The sequence below is a fragment of the Gymnoscopelus microlampas genome (genome assembly GCF_963454915.1).
Source record: "Gymnoscopelus microlampas genome assembly, chromosome: 10".
NCBI lineage: Eukaryota > Metazoa > Chordata > Actinopteri > Myctophiformes > Myctophidae > Gymnoscopelus > Gymnoscopelus microlampas.
The window spans coordinates 36647528-36666384 of NC_139947.1; the positions used below are offsets into that span (position 1 = coordinate 36647528).

General features: G+C 42.3%; 2 protein-coding genes across 6 annotated transcripts in view; both read left to right on the top strand.

The window, feature by feature from the left end:
* Positions 1-16105, top strand: part of esyt1a (extended synaptotagmin-like protein 1a) — a 349848-nt gene extending 333743 nt beyond the window's left edge. Inside the window, exon 32 of the transcript XR_014601686.1 lies at positions 16017-16105. The gene's annotated coding sequence lies outside the window, so the exon portion shown is untranslated. The remainder of the gene's footprint in view (positions 1-16016) is intronic.
* Positions 1-18857, top strand: part of rbms2b (RNA binding motif, single stranded interacting protein 2b) — a 36354-nt gene that overhangs the window by 7278 nt on the left and 10219 nt on the right. For 3 of the 5 annotated variants that reach the window (XR_014601688.1, XM_084069522.1, XM_084069523.1), the window contains exons 2-9: positions 153-349; positions 6000-6058; positions 8255-8346; positions 14519-14676; positions 15771-15850; positions 16697-16806; positions 17562-17608; positions 18142-18235. Coding sequence is in view for 4 of the 5 variants with exons in the window: in XM_084069522.1 (XP_083925648.1) it covers positions 153-349; positions 6000-6058; positions 8255-8346; positions 14519-14676; positions 15771-15850; positions 16697-16806; positions 17562-17608; positions 18142-18235 (837 nt within the window). In the remaining variant the exon portion in view is untranslated. The remainder of the gene's footprint in view (positions 1-152; positions 350-5999; positions 6059-8254; positions 8347-14518; positions 14677-15770; positions 15851-16696; positions 16807-17561; positions 17609-18141; positions 18236-18857) is intronic. The other 2 variants (XM_084069524.1, XM_084069525.1) reach the window with 1 other exon arrangement.

An 18857-nucleotide genomic window follows, 5' to 3' on the forward strand; every position in this document is an offset into this window, starting at 1 on the left:
TGGCTATTCAAAAATAGCAGATATACAAGCTCGTAGATCTGCTATTTTGGAAAAATCGTGAAACATATTTTTGGGGGGATTTTTTCAAAAAACTGTTCGGCCTCAGGTCTTAATAAAGGGTTAACGCCATTCAATCCTCTCTCGTCCTGCAGCAGACTTATGTGTCTCCGTCCAGCCATCACATGGCCCCTCCCAGCCCCAACACCACCAACCCCACCACCAACAACAGCAGCAACGGCGGCGGATGCAGCAGCAGCATGGGGGGAGAGCAGCTGAGCAAAACCAACCTGTACATCCGCGGCCTCCATCCGGGAACCACAGACCAGGATCTGGTCAAGCTCTGTCAGCCGTAAGTGGCACCGACAACAAATCACACGAACCTCTGCAATAATTCTCTCTCCTGGGCTGTCCCGCGACATGAATGAATGAACCAGGGCAGATCAGGGGGGGGGGGTTTGGAGTGATAGGGAATCATCCATCTTTTGGTTTTTACTATTGTTTTGGCACCACTCAGGTCCCGGTTCGTAAATCCATTTTTATATCACTCTAAATACCCATCCACTAATATATTACTTGCACCTGTTATTTTGTGTGTTGAGGTTTTTTTTCCCCCCTCGATAAACCTTGTTTTTGGCCTGAGTCCATCGACATCCCTTATAGATCCCTGGCGTAAAAGTGTAGAACACAGACAGTGACGGACTAATAAATGCGTTGGGGATTCACAGTTACTTGCAAAGTCACTTACTTACAAAGTAAGGGTGGTTCCCTAATATTTTTTAAAAGAAAGGAAGAACATACAGTTAATCATCTTAAAGAATGTCAAGACAACCTGACAAAAACCCTCATCCTTTCCTACGCTGATAGATTCATTCACACAGGCATTCATAAACACCTACAGCACACGCACGCGCACATGCACACACACCATTTACAGAGCACCTAATAGTCCAGAGCACAAAAAACATTTAATACGCTGTCTTTTGATTGTACAAAGCATTAGTTATGTATAAGTTAAGGCAACAAACTCACATTCTTTTCTTCAAGGCTTAAACTGCATACTGGTATTGGCCGGCATTTATTTAAAAATGCAATATCGGTAAAATCGGTATCTGCAAAATCCAGACATTTCTAGACTAGACTAGATTTTATTTCAGAATATTTATGTTTAAATGTGAAGCTGAAAAAGACATCTGTGATGATTCACAGATGGCCTGTGGAACAAATAAAAGCAAAACAGTTGTAACAATAAAAATAAAAATGACATCTTTACTACATTTAAGTAGTTTGAACTAATATGTGCATTAGCAGGCCTGAATCAGGTGATAAAAATGAATTTTTTTAAGAAGTCTGCATCTGCATCCAGAATCACATGCAGTTAATGAATACCAGTATTGCGGTATCTGACCGGTATTGATCGAATTGACCATGCATTTAATTGGATATCGGCCCAAAATATCTATTTGTGCATCCCTAAAATGGATGGTTGAATAAATGAAACGATGTATGTAGGATTTGAAATGTGGGTAAAGAAAGGAATCAATCAACCTATGACATTGTTTTAGGAATATTTCATTACACATTTGCAATACGCACCGCTGCTAAAGCCAAACCCAGAGAAAGTATTTTTTCCCCCCTTTGAACACATTTTTCATCCACAAAGTATGTCGTAAGTGCCATCAGTGAGTGGCCTTATGGAAAAATCAACAAGCGTTTGGGCTGCAAACTAAGTCTTCTCAGTTTGGTACAGCTAAGCTCAGACTTTCCAACAACTGGGCACTGAAAACGTTTAGTCTCCCCCCTCTCACGCTATTTTCACGCTTTCTGTCATGTACATTATTGCTCTTTTTAGGGCTTGGGCCGATAATGGATATTCCGATATCGAGCACTGTGTGAGAAAATATATCAAAATGATCACGTAATATCAAATTACAACTATGTGGTCACGTGGTCATGACATTAAGAACACATGTTTTTTTTGGTTCTTTTTAGGCATTTTAATTTACAAATAATACATAATACATGTAAACAAGAACAAGGCAAATGTTTGATATTACAAAATGTGTGTATGATGTAGTTTGTCGATAAAACATGTAACTTTTGATTGTGCAGGACGGAATTGAGTTAACATATAGCCTACTAAGCCTACAGCATGGTCAAAGCCCGTCATATTTGAATGGTTAAGGTTTGAATAATGTAGCATGTCATAAAGCAGACAAGAAGACATAGAGGAGAGTAGCCTATTATCCCAAACTAAAAGTTTAGCCTTCTTATAACTAGCTGTTACTAGTCACAGAAAATTGGCATTATCGCGATATTGTACAAATTACGTTGGGTGGAGGTCTATTCATGGGATAAAAATCAAGTTGGAGTCCAACCCTAGTGTTATTCTCTATTGAAAGTCTATTGAAAGGGCATTTGAATGAAGATTAAAGCGCTAATCTTCATTCAAGTGGCCTCTCCACAACACCATGCTGTTTAGATTCTGCACTGTAAATGCCTCGCCATGTTGCTCGTGAGTGTGAATGTTGTCTGAAAACTGTGATGTGGGCAACATCTAGTCAGACGTCAAACAACAGCGTCATGCGAGCTGCGCTTCTCAGATCTTCAGTGAAACACATCAAAACAAGTTGGGTGGAGATGAATGATTTGGGCTGGCTTAATTGAATACTGGAGCCTGGTGATGAGAACCAGAACAGCAGAAAGAGACTTTTGTGAGAGGGGAGGAGAGTGGGAGAAAGGAGGAGAGAGTGGGAGAGAAAAGGAGGAGAGAGAGAGAGAGAGAGACAGAGAGAGAGAGAGAGAGTAACATGCAGTAAGGGAGAGGTCTGCTATTTTACAGCTGTCTGGAAGATATGGCTCACATGAGGCTGCCCAACCCTACAGGAAACGGCGAGCCCAGGGGAAAGGGAAAGACAAACAAGGGCAATGGCATGAAGAGGGGGGTGGAGGAGAGGAGGGGGGGGGGGGGGTAGGGATCAGAGGGGGAGGAGTGAATGGAACTCAGGGTTTGTGTGTCAGGTGCTGCTCTGTGTGGGTAGTTCTCATATTTCTGCTTTTACAGAGCAGATAAAATCACTGCATGAAATTTGCTTTTGAGCGGCGCCTGTTGTTAAGGCCGTGTAATTCTCCCGTTTGAACTGGGTTGGAGAGAGAGCGATACCGAGGGGCAGTTACAGTACTTTGACAAAGAACGGTTACAGATGGCAAGGGGAGGGGGGGGGGGGGATGTGGGGGGGGGGGGGGGGGGGGGCAAGCACCACCAGAAAGAAAAGTGAAAGTTCTGAACAAAATGGGTTGTTCCACTATAACTCGACGGTGGGTTCGGACAAGAGGAAAGGCGTGCTTTGCTATCAGGAAACCAAGCGCTGCTGCTCTGGCTCCCCTCCCCCACATACATGGAGCTCACAGAACTGTGAGTTGTTCTATGCAAGTGGTGAGATATGTAGTGTGTGGAGGGAGTGAGGGATGGACGAATGGGAGTGGGTGGGTGGTGGGGAGGCGGTGGGGGGAGTTGGTTCTGCATCCCTGGCCCCTGCAGCGTCTCTCTTGAAGGCTGACCGTAGCTCTAGTTCTAGCTCGGGTCGTTGACCATGGATGGACGCTGGGGCTGCTGGGCCCACTGGACACTGCGCTCTCTTCTCACACATGGCTGAGTCTCCAACGCAACCCAGCCCAACCCCCCCCCCCCCCCCCACCCCCACCACCCCCCCCAAACCCCTCATCGCTCTGCATCATATAGCCCCAGCTTATCGGAGCTGAATTCACTAAACAGGCATCTCTACTGCGTATAAGCAGGGCAGGGCTCACAGCTCACACACACAGAGTAATATCCTCACTCTAACACGTTAGCATGCATTCAAATCAATGACTACAGTAAAAACTCATTGTTGGTTTGGTTGCTCCTGGAAAGAATAATGTGTAGAAATTGGAACGACGGCACACCCTTACTACTGTATACAGTGTATGTATGGCATGGAGAAATGTGACATGAAATAGTAATGTTGTATAAAAGGTCAGATGCATAATACAAGAACCAACACTGCAGACGAATTCAGTTCAGTTGTTTCCTCTGTCACCGAATACATGTTTATGTGTGGCCAACGGTGGTTTTGTGAGAGGAGAAATGAAAAGCTCAACAACATGTTCGGCATCGGTGTGATATCGGGAAAGTGTTAGAAAATGTGTGAACGCTTGCAGTTGATACTTTTCATAAACAATCCAATTATTGTTTAACTGGACTAGTTGTAAATACTTCTAGTCAATCTATTAACTCTTTAAAGGTAGGTTAAGTGATATATATATATATCTATATATATATTTTTTTTTTTTATGGTAATCATTGCTACAGAACATTTGCTCGGTCACAGGGGTCTCTCCAGCTTTCTAGTAAACTGAATATACTGTAGTACATTTTCAGGTAGGTGACAACATTTAAGCCAATCAGGAGAGAGCACTGAAAATGTATTTTCTGTTTAATAAAGAGCTGGAGAGACATGGGAGACTCCTTTTTACTAGGGTTGTCCGATATTGGCTTTTTTACCGATAACCGATATACCGATATTGTCCAACTCTTAATTACCGATACCGATATCAACCGATACCGATATATGCGGGGATTATTGTGATTAGGGTAAGCTCAAATTTCATATCACACACACCATATACAGTAAGAACTCCTGTAACTTATTTATAAATCAAAAAAAAAAAAAAAAAAAAAAAAAATTTTTTTTTTTTTCAAAAACCGATACCGATATTTTCCCGATATCAATTTTTATGCTAATATCGGCCGATAATATCGGGAGGCCGATAAAATCGGACATCCCTACTTTTTACTGAACAAACACTCTATAGCAGTGAGTACTATCAGAATATAGAGCTATTTAAAGGAGTAGTTCACCCAAAAAATGACTTATTTTCTATCAATTGCAAACCCCATGAAGCCTTGAATCCTTGATAGAAGCCAATCAGAAACAATCAACCGGTCACCCCTTTTTCAAGTAGGCCTACCTTTTTTTTTTTTAAGTGCCAGTTGATCTAAAATTAACCACATAAACCCTATATATTGCCCAGAGCCCCCCAGCGCTCAACACTAGGCCCCCCCTTTTTTTTTACACACCAAACCTCTTCGGCGAGAATAGGCCGATCTACGAGCTCACAACACGACACGTTGTGAGCTTGTAGATCTGCTAATTTCTCCCCCCCCCCCCCCCAGAATGGGGATACTAGCTAGCCTGGTTCGTGTGGTTAAACAGGAGGGGCGATAGGACCCAGCTGAGGGAAAAGAATGCTGCCTACAGAGAAGCCTGTTAGCAGAGTGAGAGTGTGGATGGGAGCCAGCAATGGACAGGACAGCCAAGGAGAGGCATATCAGATTACACTGCATGCACATGCCTGAAGAGATGGGAGCTGATAGACAACACTACTACTCTGAGCGCAGCACACAGCGCAGCAGCGTCGGTCGGGCCCATGCCAGGGCCTATCCTATACGTCTGCACCCGTACCTATAGCTCAGCCAACTAGCCAGACAATGGAACAATTGTTCTTGTTGACAATGCACTGTGATGCTGTTCGGAAAATGCGGAGACAATCATTTTCGAAAAAATATGGCCCCTGTCACTGTGTATTTCCCCTGAGATACAACTAGACCATATCGACAACACATGAGCAGCGTTGGAACGAATAAGATATTAGAATCCATAGTTCTTTCAGCATATCCGTCAGTTATTACCCTGGCTTCACTCAATTTGTGTCCCACATTCTTTCAAAAAACATTTTTCCTACACCCGCCAATTACTTTCAGCTGATGCTATTTTATTCAGCTCTCATTTTGCTGAATGTGTTAAATGAATTATAATTCAGTCATCTTTCAGAATGAAGTCCATGTTGCATTTTCAGTGTAGATAATCCTATTTATTGCTTGGTGCTAATATCAAAGGGACAGAGTTTCTGTACACATTGAAAGCACTATTTCTCAAGCAATCAATCGTTATGTTTTCCAGGTATGGGAAGATTGTGTCCACCAAGGCCATCTTGGATAAAACCACCAACAAGTGCAAAGGTGAGGAGTTGAGCTTATGTGGCATTTTCTATAATAAAGCGCTACTTGATACTACTTGAGGCTACTTGGTGGATCCATTGCAAACAGCACGTCGCTGTCAGGGGGAAACCTTGTATGTACGATACCATTCCTTTTCAGTAAGAAATAGCTTGTGTTCCAACAGTGTTGATTTTGTCGACTAAAACCATGACGAAAAATGTTCGTCGACTACCTTTTTTCACTGACGAAAACCGAAACCTAAAAACTAAATAAAAACTAAGCTACGACGACTAAAACTAAGACTAAATATTATTGACAATTTCGTCAACAAATACAAACTAGACTAAAATGTTAGTGTGGGCCTAGTGGAGAAGAGATCCTGTAGAACTAAAAGACAAGTCATTTTATGTTTGGTTGCGCCTGGGTGTTGTGCTCTGAAAATAGCAGATCTACAAGCTCACAACGCGTCATGGCTATTTTCAGCATGCAACCAGGTGTAAAATCAGGCATTACGACTCCATCAATAAAGCCAAAATACCTTTTAGTTGACTAAATCAACTGTAGATTTAGTCGACTATAATCTTATGATATTTAGTCGACTAAAACTAGACAAAAACTAAAACATTTCAGATGACTAAAATATGACTAAAACTAAATGGAATTTTATTCCAAAGACTATGACTAAAACGAAATAAACATTTGCTGTCAAAATCAACACTGTGTTCCAACGGATACAATTGTAGTTATTACTTAGTCACAAGCTCTTGTTAATACTTTTCATTGGTTAAATGACAGAATAAACTACTTTCACTTTCAGTTCTTAAAGAGTTGCTGCCACGTTTTTGCACTTTTTCTGTTTTTCATGTGTCTATGAGGTTGATAGAACTTCATTAAGCCCCCTGGTGGTGTTTTTATGGTGTTTTATGTCTTCTCTGACTATTTGGGGTTTCTTCCTGGAGGCTGAAACCTTGAGGGTCAAACGTGCCAATAGAAAAACAGCGCTTTAATGACGCAGTAGAAATATACCCTCCCCCTCATTATCATAACACAACAGGTGTGGGGCATGAGGAGGAGGAGGGACTAGGACAGTCTTGTAGGATGAGGCGGAGGAACCGGTTTAGGTGGGAGGTGCTAAGGTGAGAACCAGGTAAACTTAATAAACTGGAGGCGTGTCCACATAAAAACATAATTTTAACACTCTCTGTACACTTTTTTGAAAAAAAATCTTCCTCCTAGTATAAACATAATACCTGATGATTATGTTTTAGGGGGGAAAAATCACTGAAAATCATGGCACCCCGTCTTTAAAAACAAATAGCGAAAATAGCAGATAGACAAGCTTCGCCACACTGTCGTGCGCCATTAATATAGGGGAAAAAAACACCAAAAAAAAAGAAATCTGGAGATAGCTTACAAGGTTTCTGCCCGACAGCAACGAAGTTATGTTAACCCACTCAATCCGGCAACGCGTCTGTGTCATTTTAGATTTGAGCTGGAACCATTATTTTATACTTTGGCTATTCAAAAATAGCAGATCTACAAGCTCATAGCACGGCAGCGAGTGCTGCGCTATGAGCTTGTAGATCTGCCATTTGTACAAATCTTTGAATATATAATATATATATTTTTTAAACAACATTCTTAACTCAAACTCTTTGCTTCTGGATGTCCATCGAACTAAATATTTTGAGATGGGGTTGGCGGCCAAAAACATATAATTTGGGGGGTCCTTGACATGAAAAAGAATTGTTCCAGGGACCGCCAGAAGCAAAGATTTAAGTAAAAAAAAAATCGCTTTAAAAATACATATTTTTTCAAAGATTTACAAAAATTTTCACGATAACAAAAAAAAATTGCAGATCTACAAGCTCATAGTGCGGCACACAGTGCCGCGATACGAGCTCGTAGATCTGCTATTTTTGAATAGCCAAAAGTATAATACAAAGGTTATAGCTAAAAAATCTAAAATGACACAGGTGCGTTCCCGGATAGAAGGGGTTAATCCCACTGTGCCTGTATGCTTTAGATGTGCAATAAACCCTGTAATCCCACAGGTCTGCGTCGTGACGTGTGTGTATAGGTAGCGCTTGGTAATCCACCTGTCTCTCGTCGGAGGAGACAATGACATGCTTGTGCCCAAAGAATCCCCATAGTATGCATTTCCCATTGTTGAAGAAGGTATTAAAGTCTGCTGTATGTCTGTCTTGGTCCCTGCAGGCTATGGCTTTGTTGACTTTGACAGTCCGGCCTCAGCTCAGAAAGCTGTGACAGCGCTGAAGGCGGGTGGCGTGCAGGCTCAGATGGCCAAGGTAAGAGAGCGCTGCTCCGTTTTTCTCCACGCTAAGGCGGTGGACTGGTTTTTAAATTCTTTGAAAGGGATAGTTCACTTTTCTTTTCTATCGATTACACACCCCATGGAGACTTGAAATCTTGGATTTTCTTTTTTTTTGTCGCATTCCCAAGCCAATAATTTGATGACCAGCGGTCACGGTAGGCAGCGGTTCCGGTAGTAGACACAAAGGAGAATCTTTGTGTCTCCTACCGGAACCGCTGCCGGTCATCAAATTATTGGCTTGGGAATGCGACCAAAACAAAACAAATATCCATTAATTCAAGTCTCCATGGGGTGTGTAATCGATAGGAAAAATAAATTAAAAATGTTTTGAATGAATCCCTGGCACAGGTGTGTCGATATCTTTCAAAAGTGCCCAAAAATAGCACATGTACAAGCTTGCATAGATCTGCTACTTTTGAATAGCCAACGCATAAATGGATAACGTGGTTAAAATGATTGTGATGTTATTTACTACTTTTGCGGGGGACCCCCTGGAACCCCCCCAAGGACCCCTGGGGGTCCCCGGACCGCACTTTGAGAACCACTGCTCTTGAGAACCTTGGGCAGAACTAAATGTGTAGCACATGTGGGCAAAATTCACATTGCAGAGTCTGAACTTGGTTATTCTTTGGCGCTTAAAGGAAAGACGTTTCAACTATGATTTTGCCAACAAGGAAGGAGTTAGGCCAACCTGGATGTTACCGCCGCCATGGGTTCACTCTGCACATTTCCAATGGAATCTTTGCATTGGATTTGGGATGAATTAAGAAAATAAGTTCTGGAGCAACAAGATAATCACCAGAAATGAATACGCTTTTTATGATTTCTGAAACACACGTGCAATTAATAAAAATGCAGGACCGCACAAAACAGCTTCAACATTCACAGTTGATTTTTTCCCCCCTTCTTCTTCTATCAATTACTCACCCCGTGAAGGCTTCAATTCATGCATAATGTTTTGTTTTTGTTGCATTCCTTCACGGTGAATGAAGAATTCAAAAACTAAAATTGAGATTCTTTTCACTTCAATCAATACGAGTATTTTCTTTACTTGATTAAGCGAAAAACTAAATTGGGGTCCAAGACTTACAACAGCAAACGCAGGCATGCTCATCGTGTCTTGGGAGTACTGAGGATACGACTGGTTACTGGACACCTTGGATCACACTGTGGGAGTTTATAAACAGATCTTTGATGTAGATTTTGCCGTTCCATCTTCAATTCATCAAGTGTTTTCTTCTTTTTTTTGGGATTCTTCATTCACTGTAAAAGAACGTGAGAAAGCAAAAACTATCCATTAACCCATTGAGACCTGAAGCCGATTCTACATGTCTCCTAAATCTCAACAGTTTTCTGAAAAACGTATGTTTCGACATCAGTGGTGCTCGAACTTTTTCATGTCAAGGACCCCCAAAATGATATGTATTTGGCCACGGACCCCCATCAAAATATTTTGTTCCAGGGACCCCCCAGAAGCAAAGATTTGAGTTAAAAATGTTCGCTTTAGAAATATATATATTCAAAGATTTGCACACATTTTCACGATTTTTCAAAAATAGCAGATCTACAAGCTTGTAGCGCGGCACTCGGTGCCGCGCTATGAGCTTGTATATCTGCTATTTTTGAATAGCCCAAAGTATAAAATAATGCGTTTTTAGCTCAAATCTAAAAATGAGACAGTTCCAGGTCTCAATGGGTTAATTCAAGACTGTACAATGATAGAAAAAAAGTTATTTGGGGGGTGATGTATTCCTCCAAACAAAAGGTGCAGCTAGGAGGCAAAGGAGGCGCACCACCTACGTAGACACACTGCGGCGCGACTGCGGAGCTAACAACACTAGTGTCAGGATCAGAGTCAGAGGTGTAGGACCCAAGCGCAGGACAAAGGCAGAGGATGAGGCAGACACAGGGCGGATCGAATGCAAGGGGTTTTATTAACCAAAAACAGAGGATCAGGAATAATACACAGGACTACGAGGGGACTAGGAAAACGTCACAACCTAGGAACAAGGCTATGACTAAACAGTGACTTACTTTTATGAACGACCAAGGGACTGAACAAACAGGGGAGTATATATAGACACGCGGTAACTGGACACAGGTGAAATTAACTGACAATCAACGCAGGGATAGGCTAGGACACAGGTGCAAGACAGAGTTAATCAGAGGACTGGCGAGACAAGACAGGTAACAATAACTAAGCAGAACGGGAAACAAGACTACAAAATAAGGTACAGAATAAAAGCGGGGCAACAACAACAACAGAGTAACAGAATAACAAGTATAGATAGAGAACAGAATAAAGGCCTAATAAGTTCAAGACCTTATAAGGGCAGGAAGGTCTAAATAATAAAGTCAGTCCACGGCCCGAGGAGCGGACCGTGACAACTAGACACAAGACCCCGGTAATAGACAGGAGGGCTGTGTGTAGAGCAGCCGATTCAGGAGTCCCGAGTTGGGGTTGGCGAGTCCGCATAGTCTCGCATCGCATTGCATTCCTTTAACGGGTGTACTTATGATAACCACAGACCTTATTCTCAGCATAAAAACGCAAACCCTATGGGGGGAAAAATACATTGGAAACCTGGCGAGGGGGGAAGCCATTCGCGAACTCACTTCCAATGCTTTAGGAATTCAAAACGTGGCACCCTTATTATTAGACATGCATGGATCGTGCTTTATGTTCTTCCGACCCGATCTTCTCCTGTGTTTTCCATACGCTCTCGTGATCCTACTTATTCTCCATCTCCCCCGCTGTGCTTCTCCCCATGGGCTGCAGAGCTCCTAAGAGCTGAGAGGGTTGTTGTTATGTTATTACTCGGAACAGTATAGCTCATGAGTGTAGGTAGGCCAATTAATCCATTAAGACCTGGAACGCTTCTGTGTCACTTTAGATGTCTTTGGCTATTCAAAAATAGCAGATCTACAAGCTCATAGCGCGGCACCGAGTGCCGCGCTATGAGCTTGTAGATCTGCTATTTTTGAAAAATCGTGAAAATTATTTTTTTATATTTTTTTCCCGAACAAATATTAGGAATTAGATTTTTTTGTAGAAGCGGCCTCAGGTCTTAATGGGTTAATCCTCACACACATGGGTGTATGCTTCACCAGGGTATTTTGGGGTATGAACTGTCCTATATGCAAGCACAAACAAGTGCATGTTGTGGATGCACATGGTGTAGCATGTGTTGTTTCATGTGGCCACACGGGCAGGTGTGTGTGTGTGCGTGCGTGCGCGAGCGTGTGTGTGTGTGTGTGTGTGTGTGTGTGTGTGTGTGTGTGTGTGTGTGTTGCAGTCAGTGTAGCGACGGTGTTAGGAGAGCGTGTCCCAGGTCCTGCTCCCTGAGCACTCTGCACAAAGACCCTGTCTGTTCTCTCTGGTGGCGTCTGACTCAGTGTCTGAGCAGCTCCCCAGTCAGCAGGGCCCTGTGCCCAGCCAGCCGCCCTGTCAACACACACACACACACACACACACACACACACACACACACACACACACACGCACACACACACACACACACACACACACGCTCATAGCACACTTGGCACCCATGCATGCACCGACTCTACCAACCTTACCTCAACCGGATCGCTATCACACACACACACACACACACACACACACACACACACACACACACACACACACACACACGCACACACACACACACACACACACACACACACACACACACACACACACACACACGCACATACGCACGCCCGAGCACGCTCACACACGCACGCACACACACACACATGTATTATTGCACACACTCGTGCACCCCTGACACCCCCCAGGAAAGCTGATCTTCTCGCTAAGCTGTGACGCTGACATTCACACAGTCTCACTCACAAAGTAACTTTGCTAACGTTTTGACTCTGGTTTCCTACAACAACCCGGCTTGCAGCTTGCGTCAGATCCCTCTCTCTCTGAATCACTCTGAATCATCAGCACAGGGTCCTGTGGGTTGGCTCCTCATCGCTGCTTCTCACTGCTGAGGAGGTGGAGGAGGAGGAGGGGGGGGGGGGGGGGGGCGGGGGGGTGAGAGGAATCACCTTCACCACAGGTCGCGGCAATTACACATGCATTATTCATGACATGTAAATTAATTCCAAATGCGTTTACAGGTTTTTAAGCCATTGAGACCTGGAACGCATCTGTGTCTGTGTTTTTTGATTTGAGCTAAAAAAAGCATTATTTTACACTTTGGGCTATTCAAAAATAGCAGATATACATACTTGTAGATCTGCTATTTTTTGAAAAATCATGAAAATGTGTGCAAATCTTTGTATATATATATTTTTTTAAAGCGAACATTTTTAACTCAAATCTTTGCTTCTGGGGGGGGGGGGTCCCTGGAACAATATATTTTGATGGGGGTCCGCACCCCAAATACATATAATTTGGGGGGGGGTCCTTGACATGAAAAAGATTGAGCACCACTGATATAGAAACATATGTTTTTCAGAATACTGTTGAGATTTAGGAGACATGTAGAATCGGCTTCAGGTCTTAATGGGTTAATCACATCTGCACACTGTAGTAATGAATATGCAAAATGGTTCGGGGGGGTATAGATTGGTTATCCTTTGCGAGCTATCATCGCTTTCGGTCAAATTCTTGTTTCGAGGAGGTGGTGGTGAGGGTTTAATAAAACATAATACAAAAAAGACAGCACCACTACAGCTGTCCAAAAGAGTTTCTTTGCAGGGTTGTGAATTTCCGATCCAAAGATTTGATGCATAATTTTCGTTGATATATGCAAGCAGATTACAGCCGGTCCCTGCACCGGAATTCAAGGTCAGGATTAACACATTCATATGACTATAATGCGTGTGAGTGACACATTATACACAATGCAATGGGGAAGTAGAGCCATAATGGCCCTCCTGTGGGACCATGATAGCATGAGGCTATATAGATCTAATCATCACCCAAAAGGCCTTCGTCCAAAATGTGATTCTCCAGTGAGGCTATGTCATTATTTTTACATAATCCATGGACAGGATGTAATATGATTATAGAATATATGCTGTTCATAATTAAATCATTGAATGGACTGTATCGGTCTCTGAATACATAGAATATATAGTCACGATATCACATCACCCCGACACATGTCCCCTCTGTCCTATTAACCCATTAAGACCTGGAACTGTAGTGTGTCATTTTTAGATTTGAGCTAAAAAGCATTATTTTACACTTTGGGCTATTCAAAAATAGCAGATATACAAGCTCATAGCGCGGCACGAGTGCCGCGCTATGAGCTTGTAGATCTGCTATTTTTGAATTTTTGTGTGCAAATCTTTGAATATATATATTTTTAAAGCGAACATTTTTAACTCAAATCTTTGCTTCTGGGGGGTCCCTGGAACAAAACATTTTGATGGGGGTCCGCGGCCAAATACATATCATTTTGGGGGTCCTTGACATGAAAAAGATTGAGCACCACTGATATAGAAACATACGTTTTTTCAGAATACTGTTGAGATTTAGGAGACATGTAGAATCGGCTTCAGGTCTCAATGGGTTAAAAGCAGTTAGCCGGAGACTGTCTTCTATCTATACAATTTGTAAGCATCGGACAGGTATAGGGCGAGAGAGACCGAGGCGAATGAAGGAGAGATGAAGAGAGAAGAGGAGGAATAGAGGAGAAGAGAAAAAGAAAGAAATAGGATGGGGGGGGGGGGTTAGAGGTTCAGCTGAAGTCCAGCCAGACCACTATCGACTCCATCTCGTTCCACCTCCAGACTTCTTCCAGGCATCTCAGCTTTTCTCTTCTCCCGGGCCAATATGAAATCCGCCTTCAAATTACAACCCCTCTGCCCTCTGTTCCAAGACTGTTTTTCTGGCTGTCTGACGACCTCCACCCTCCCCTCCCTCCCTAATATGATAAATCTTTAACGCTTCCTGTCAAGTTCTCATATGAACGTCCTCATGCTATTGATGGCAGCTTTTCGAAGGCTCCGGGTGATCCGGCTTCAAAGGACTGCGGCACCGGCTCGTTCTTAAGCCTAATTCAGACATGACGTGTAATAAACGTATATCTTCGACTGAAAGGTGCGACGTGGACGTGGCACTCATTATAATATCAATCAGCCTTTAAAACTGTCACCCCCCCCCCCCCCCCTCTACCTTACAGCAACAGGAGCAGGACCCCACCAACCTGTACATCTCCAACCTGCCGGTGTCCATGGACGAGCAGGAGCTGGAGAACATGCTGAAGCCCTTCAGCCAGGTCATCTCTACTCGCATCCTCCGAGACGCCAACGGAACCAGCCGAGGAGTCGGTTTCGCCAGGTAAGCATCGGGAGCAGCGATCCCCCCCCCCTATACCCCAGTCTATCCACCTGTTTCCTAGGCCTTGTGTTTTCCACTTCCTGTCGGATTTCATTGGATATCATTAGTCATCTGACCGGTTTCATTGGATTTCATTGGATCAAGAGACAGGAAGTGGAACACAGTGAAAAGCCTAGGAAACAGGTGGATAGTTCATGATGATGACCCCCTGAATCTGCTGGTTTTCAATCCATCCAGGATGTTTTAATTCACCTGGGTGTCTTTGTAATTGTAATTGTTTAACCATTCAATCCGGTAACGCATCTGTGTCATTTTAGATTTTTTTTTTTTAGATATAACCATTATTTTATACTTTGGCTTTTCAAAAATAGCAGATATACAGCCTGCAGGTCTGCAAATTTTTCGTGTTTTTTTTTTTGCAATTCTTTGAATATATATATTTTTGGAAACAATATTTTTAACTCAAATCTTTGCTTCTGGGGGGTCCTTGGAACAAAATATTTTGAGATGGGGTCGGCGGCCAAATCCTCCTATAATTTGACAAACCTCTGTAGTAGTGCGTGGTATAGTGGTGAGGCCAAAATTGGTTCTGCCCGTTTCTCCTCAGTGGCTGGAGTAATTGATCTGAATTTGCACACAGCCATTGACCATTACCATGGTCAATGGTCAACAGCGAAGCCTGTTTTCCGATTGTTAGACCTGGTATTATAGAAACCCAGCAGTACCAGGAGCCCCCAATTGGAGATTGGAACCACTGATTTACTGTGTGCAGTTCAGGGTTGGTATACAGTGGGGCTACAGGCGGTCAGTTCTGGTACATCCTAATCTGTTAGGCTTTTTTCTTTTTTTTTGGTAACTTGCGCAATGCAATAAATGAGGCCAAGATCCCAAAAGATCCAAATTACGTTAGCTTAGGCAAAATGACAAACTTTGTTTTCCAGTTACATAATGGTAATAACTGAGCCCTCTGGTGGCCAATAAGGGGTAGGAAATAGACAAAAACTCCATGCTTTGAACTATATGAGACACCTGCTGTTTTTGTACTCACTGGGATGTGCTTTTAGTGATGAGTTGAAATAACCCTCCCTCTGCAGGATGGAGTCAACAGAGAAATGTGAGGCCATCATTCAACACTTCAATGGCAAATATATCAAGACTCCCCCAGGAGTACCAGGTGAGATACTCTATCTGTGCTGTAGGCCTGTATCTATTTTTGACACTTTTTACATTTATGTCACTAAGATGACCTTCTGTTTGTGTGAAGCACATTTAACACCATTACATATTCATGATATCCAGTGGTGGAAAAAGTACTATTTTTTTTTTTTACTTAAGTAAAGGTATCAATACTGTAATGTAGAAATACTCTATTACAAGTAAAAGTTCGGAATTCAAAATTGACTTGAGTAAAAGTACAAAAGTATTGGCATCAAAATGTACTTAAAGCGCCAAATGTATAAAGTACTCATTATGCAGAATGTCCCATATCACAAGTTTTCAAATGTATAAAAAACATTTGAAAATAGCCGATCTACAAGCTCACAATGCATCGCGACGCATTGTGAGCTTGTAGATTGGCTGTTTTAAATAAGGCTGAAATATATATAGGGCTGAAGTGGTTAATGTATGTTTTGTATAATAAAAATAACTGGTAACTAAAATGTTCAAATAATTGTAGTGGATTAAAAGTAATATTTGCCTCTGAGATGCAGTGTAGAGTAGAAGCAAAAGTACAGAAAATTGGAAATACTCCAGTAAAGTAAACATTTTTTAGTACAGTACTTGAGTAAATGTACTTAGTTACTTTACACCACTGGAGATACTCTTATCTATACTGTATAGGCCTATCAATTTTTTACACCTTTTACATTAATGTCACTAAGATGACCTTCTGTTTGTGTGAAGCACATTTAGCATCATTACATATTCATGATTATCTAATGTAATCCTTACATCACACACATCATCGCTCGATGTGGATGAAACTCATCATCAATCACACACCTCTGTGATCCTCTAGTCCCGGCAGAGCCCTTGTTGTGTAAGTTTGCCGATGGGGGTCAGAAGAAGCGTCAGAGCCAAGGGAAATACCTGCAGAACGGCCGTCCCTGGACGAGAGACGGAGAAACGGTGAGTTGTTGAAACTCTTTGTAATTCAATTCCATGCCACATTGTGTAATGGCTGATTTGTACTTGGTTTTACGTATTATAGTGTCTGCGGCACATTGTGAGCTTGTAGATTTCCGGGTGCGCAACACACTGGCGTGCAGCTAAAATAACAGATAACAAATCTCTGTCATTTTAGATTTCTTTGACTATTGAAAAATAGCAGATATACAAGCTCGTAGCGCGAGTGCCGCGATACGAGCTTGTAGATCTGCTATTTTTTTTTTATCGTGAAAATGTGTGCAAATCTTTGAATATATATTGTTTTAAAGCGAACATTTTTAACTTGAATCTTTGATTCTGGGGGTCCCTGGAACAAAACATTTTGAGATGGGGGTCCGCGGCCAAGTACATATAATTTTGGGGGTCCTTGACATGAAAAAGTTGGAAAACCACTGATATAGAAACATACGTTTTTCAGAAAACCGTTGGGTGAAGTATATAAATCAGGCGTAATGCTTTGGACATAATGCCATCACGGTTCTGCTTTGGATATAATGACATCACTGTAATGATTGGAATTAATGTAGTTATGTGTTGGCTGAACAGAAGATGAAGGTTCTTATGCAATACTACTGTTAATATATTTAACTTTATCTTTATTTTTTTAAATGTAATGTTGTATTAGTACATCCTAACTCTTATGCAACCTCCAGGCAAAGTGAGAGCTCATCACAGAATATGTGCTTGTTAATGAATGGCTTTGGTTTATTTTCCAGGGAGGAATGACACTAACATATGACCCCACCACTGCCTTACAGAATGGGTGAGTGCTACTACTTTTTGGTACAGCTGATTTCTATGATCCAGGCATAGAGCTCCGAAGTCTGACGTCATTTACGCATCCTACCTGGGTCGTGTTTTTTTCCCCCATTCTGAATTCCCATTGACGTGTTTAATATCGCTTCATATAAGCTACATATTATGTTAATAAACAAATGAGCGCGGCGGTTTGACTCATATGGGTATTTATAAAGCATCAACTGACGGTGAGAAAACACTAACGTTACCGCTGCCAAATTAATTAAAAGTTACAGGCCGTATCAAATATGAGTGACTGACTATCGTAAACGATACAGAGCCACCTCCTTGACAATAGCGCCGGGACAATTTGTTTATTTCTTGGACCACACTTCTTAAATGAGACGATTCTAAGATGACCCAATGTTATTCTCCATAGAGAAATGACTTTCCGTGACCCAGGGGATGAACGAGTGACGTCAGGACTTCGGTACTCTAGAACCCTGTGGTGACGGTGAAACATGCTCTGATCACTAATAACTTGTTTCTCTACTACAGGTTCTACTCCTCTCCCTACAGCCTTGCCCCCAACCGGATGATAGCCCAGACTTCCCTCTCCCCGTACATGCATTCTCCGGTGTCAACCTACCAGGTACTGAAACTACTCTTTACAGTTAGACCTCCTTGTAGGGCATCACCGCTAGATCGCTATCTGTGCAAGGATCATTACGTACATCAGGGTTTCTCAAAGTGGGTGCCCTGGCACCCTAGGGTGCCGTGATGCAAGTCCAGGGGTGCCACAGGACACTTTGATAAAATTTGGAATTTATCATTATCACTTCAGTTTAACCGCTTATACTTATTTGCATTATACTTGGAGCATTCTTTTTCAATCTACACCAAATCTCTTCACCAAAAATAGCAGATCTACAAGCTCACAACGTGTCGTGTTGCGACACGTTGTGAGCTTGTAGATCTGCTATTTTTGGTGATTGTTCCCCCCAGAATAGAGATACTGGGGTTCAAGTGGTTAACTGTCAAGTATAAAGTTATTTTCTCATAATGGAAACAGATATTCTCTCAAGTTTTCCTTGTGACATGCTGTATTTTGGGGGGAAATGTTTACATATTTACATACCGTAATATGACATAAATGTAAGGTTCTGTAAAGTAACAATGTAATTCAGGGGTGCCGTGGATGAAAATATTATCTACAGGGGTGCCCTGAGCCAAAAATGTTTGAGAACCCCTGACATACAGTACATATTGCTATG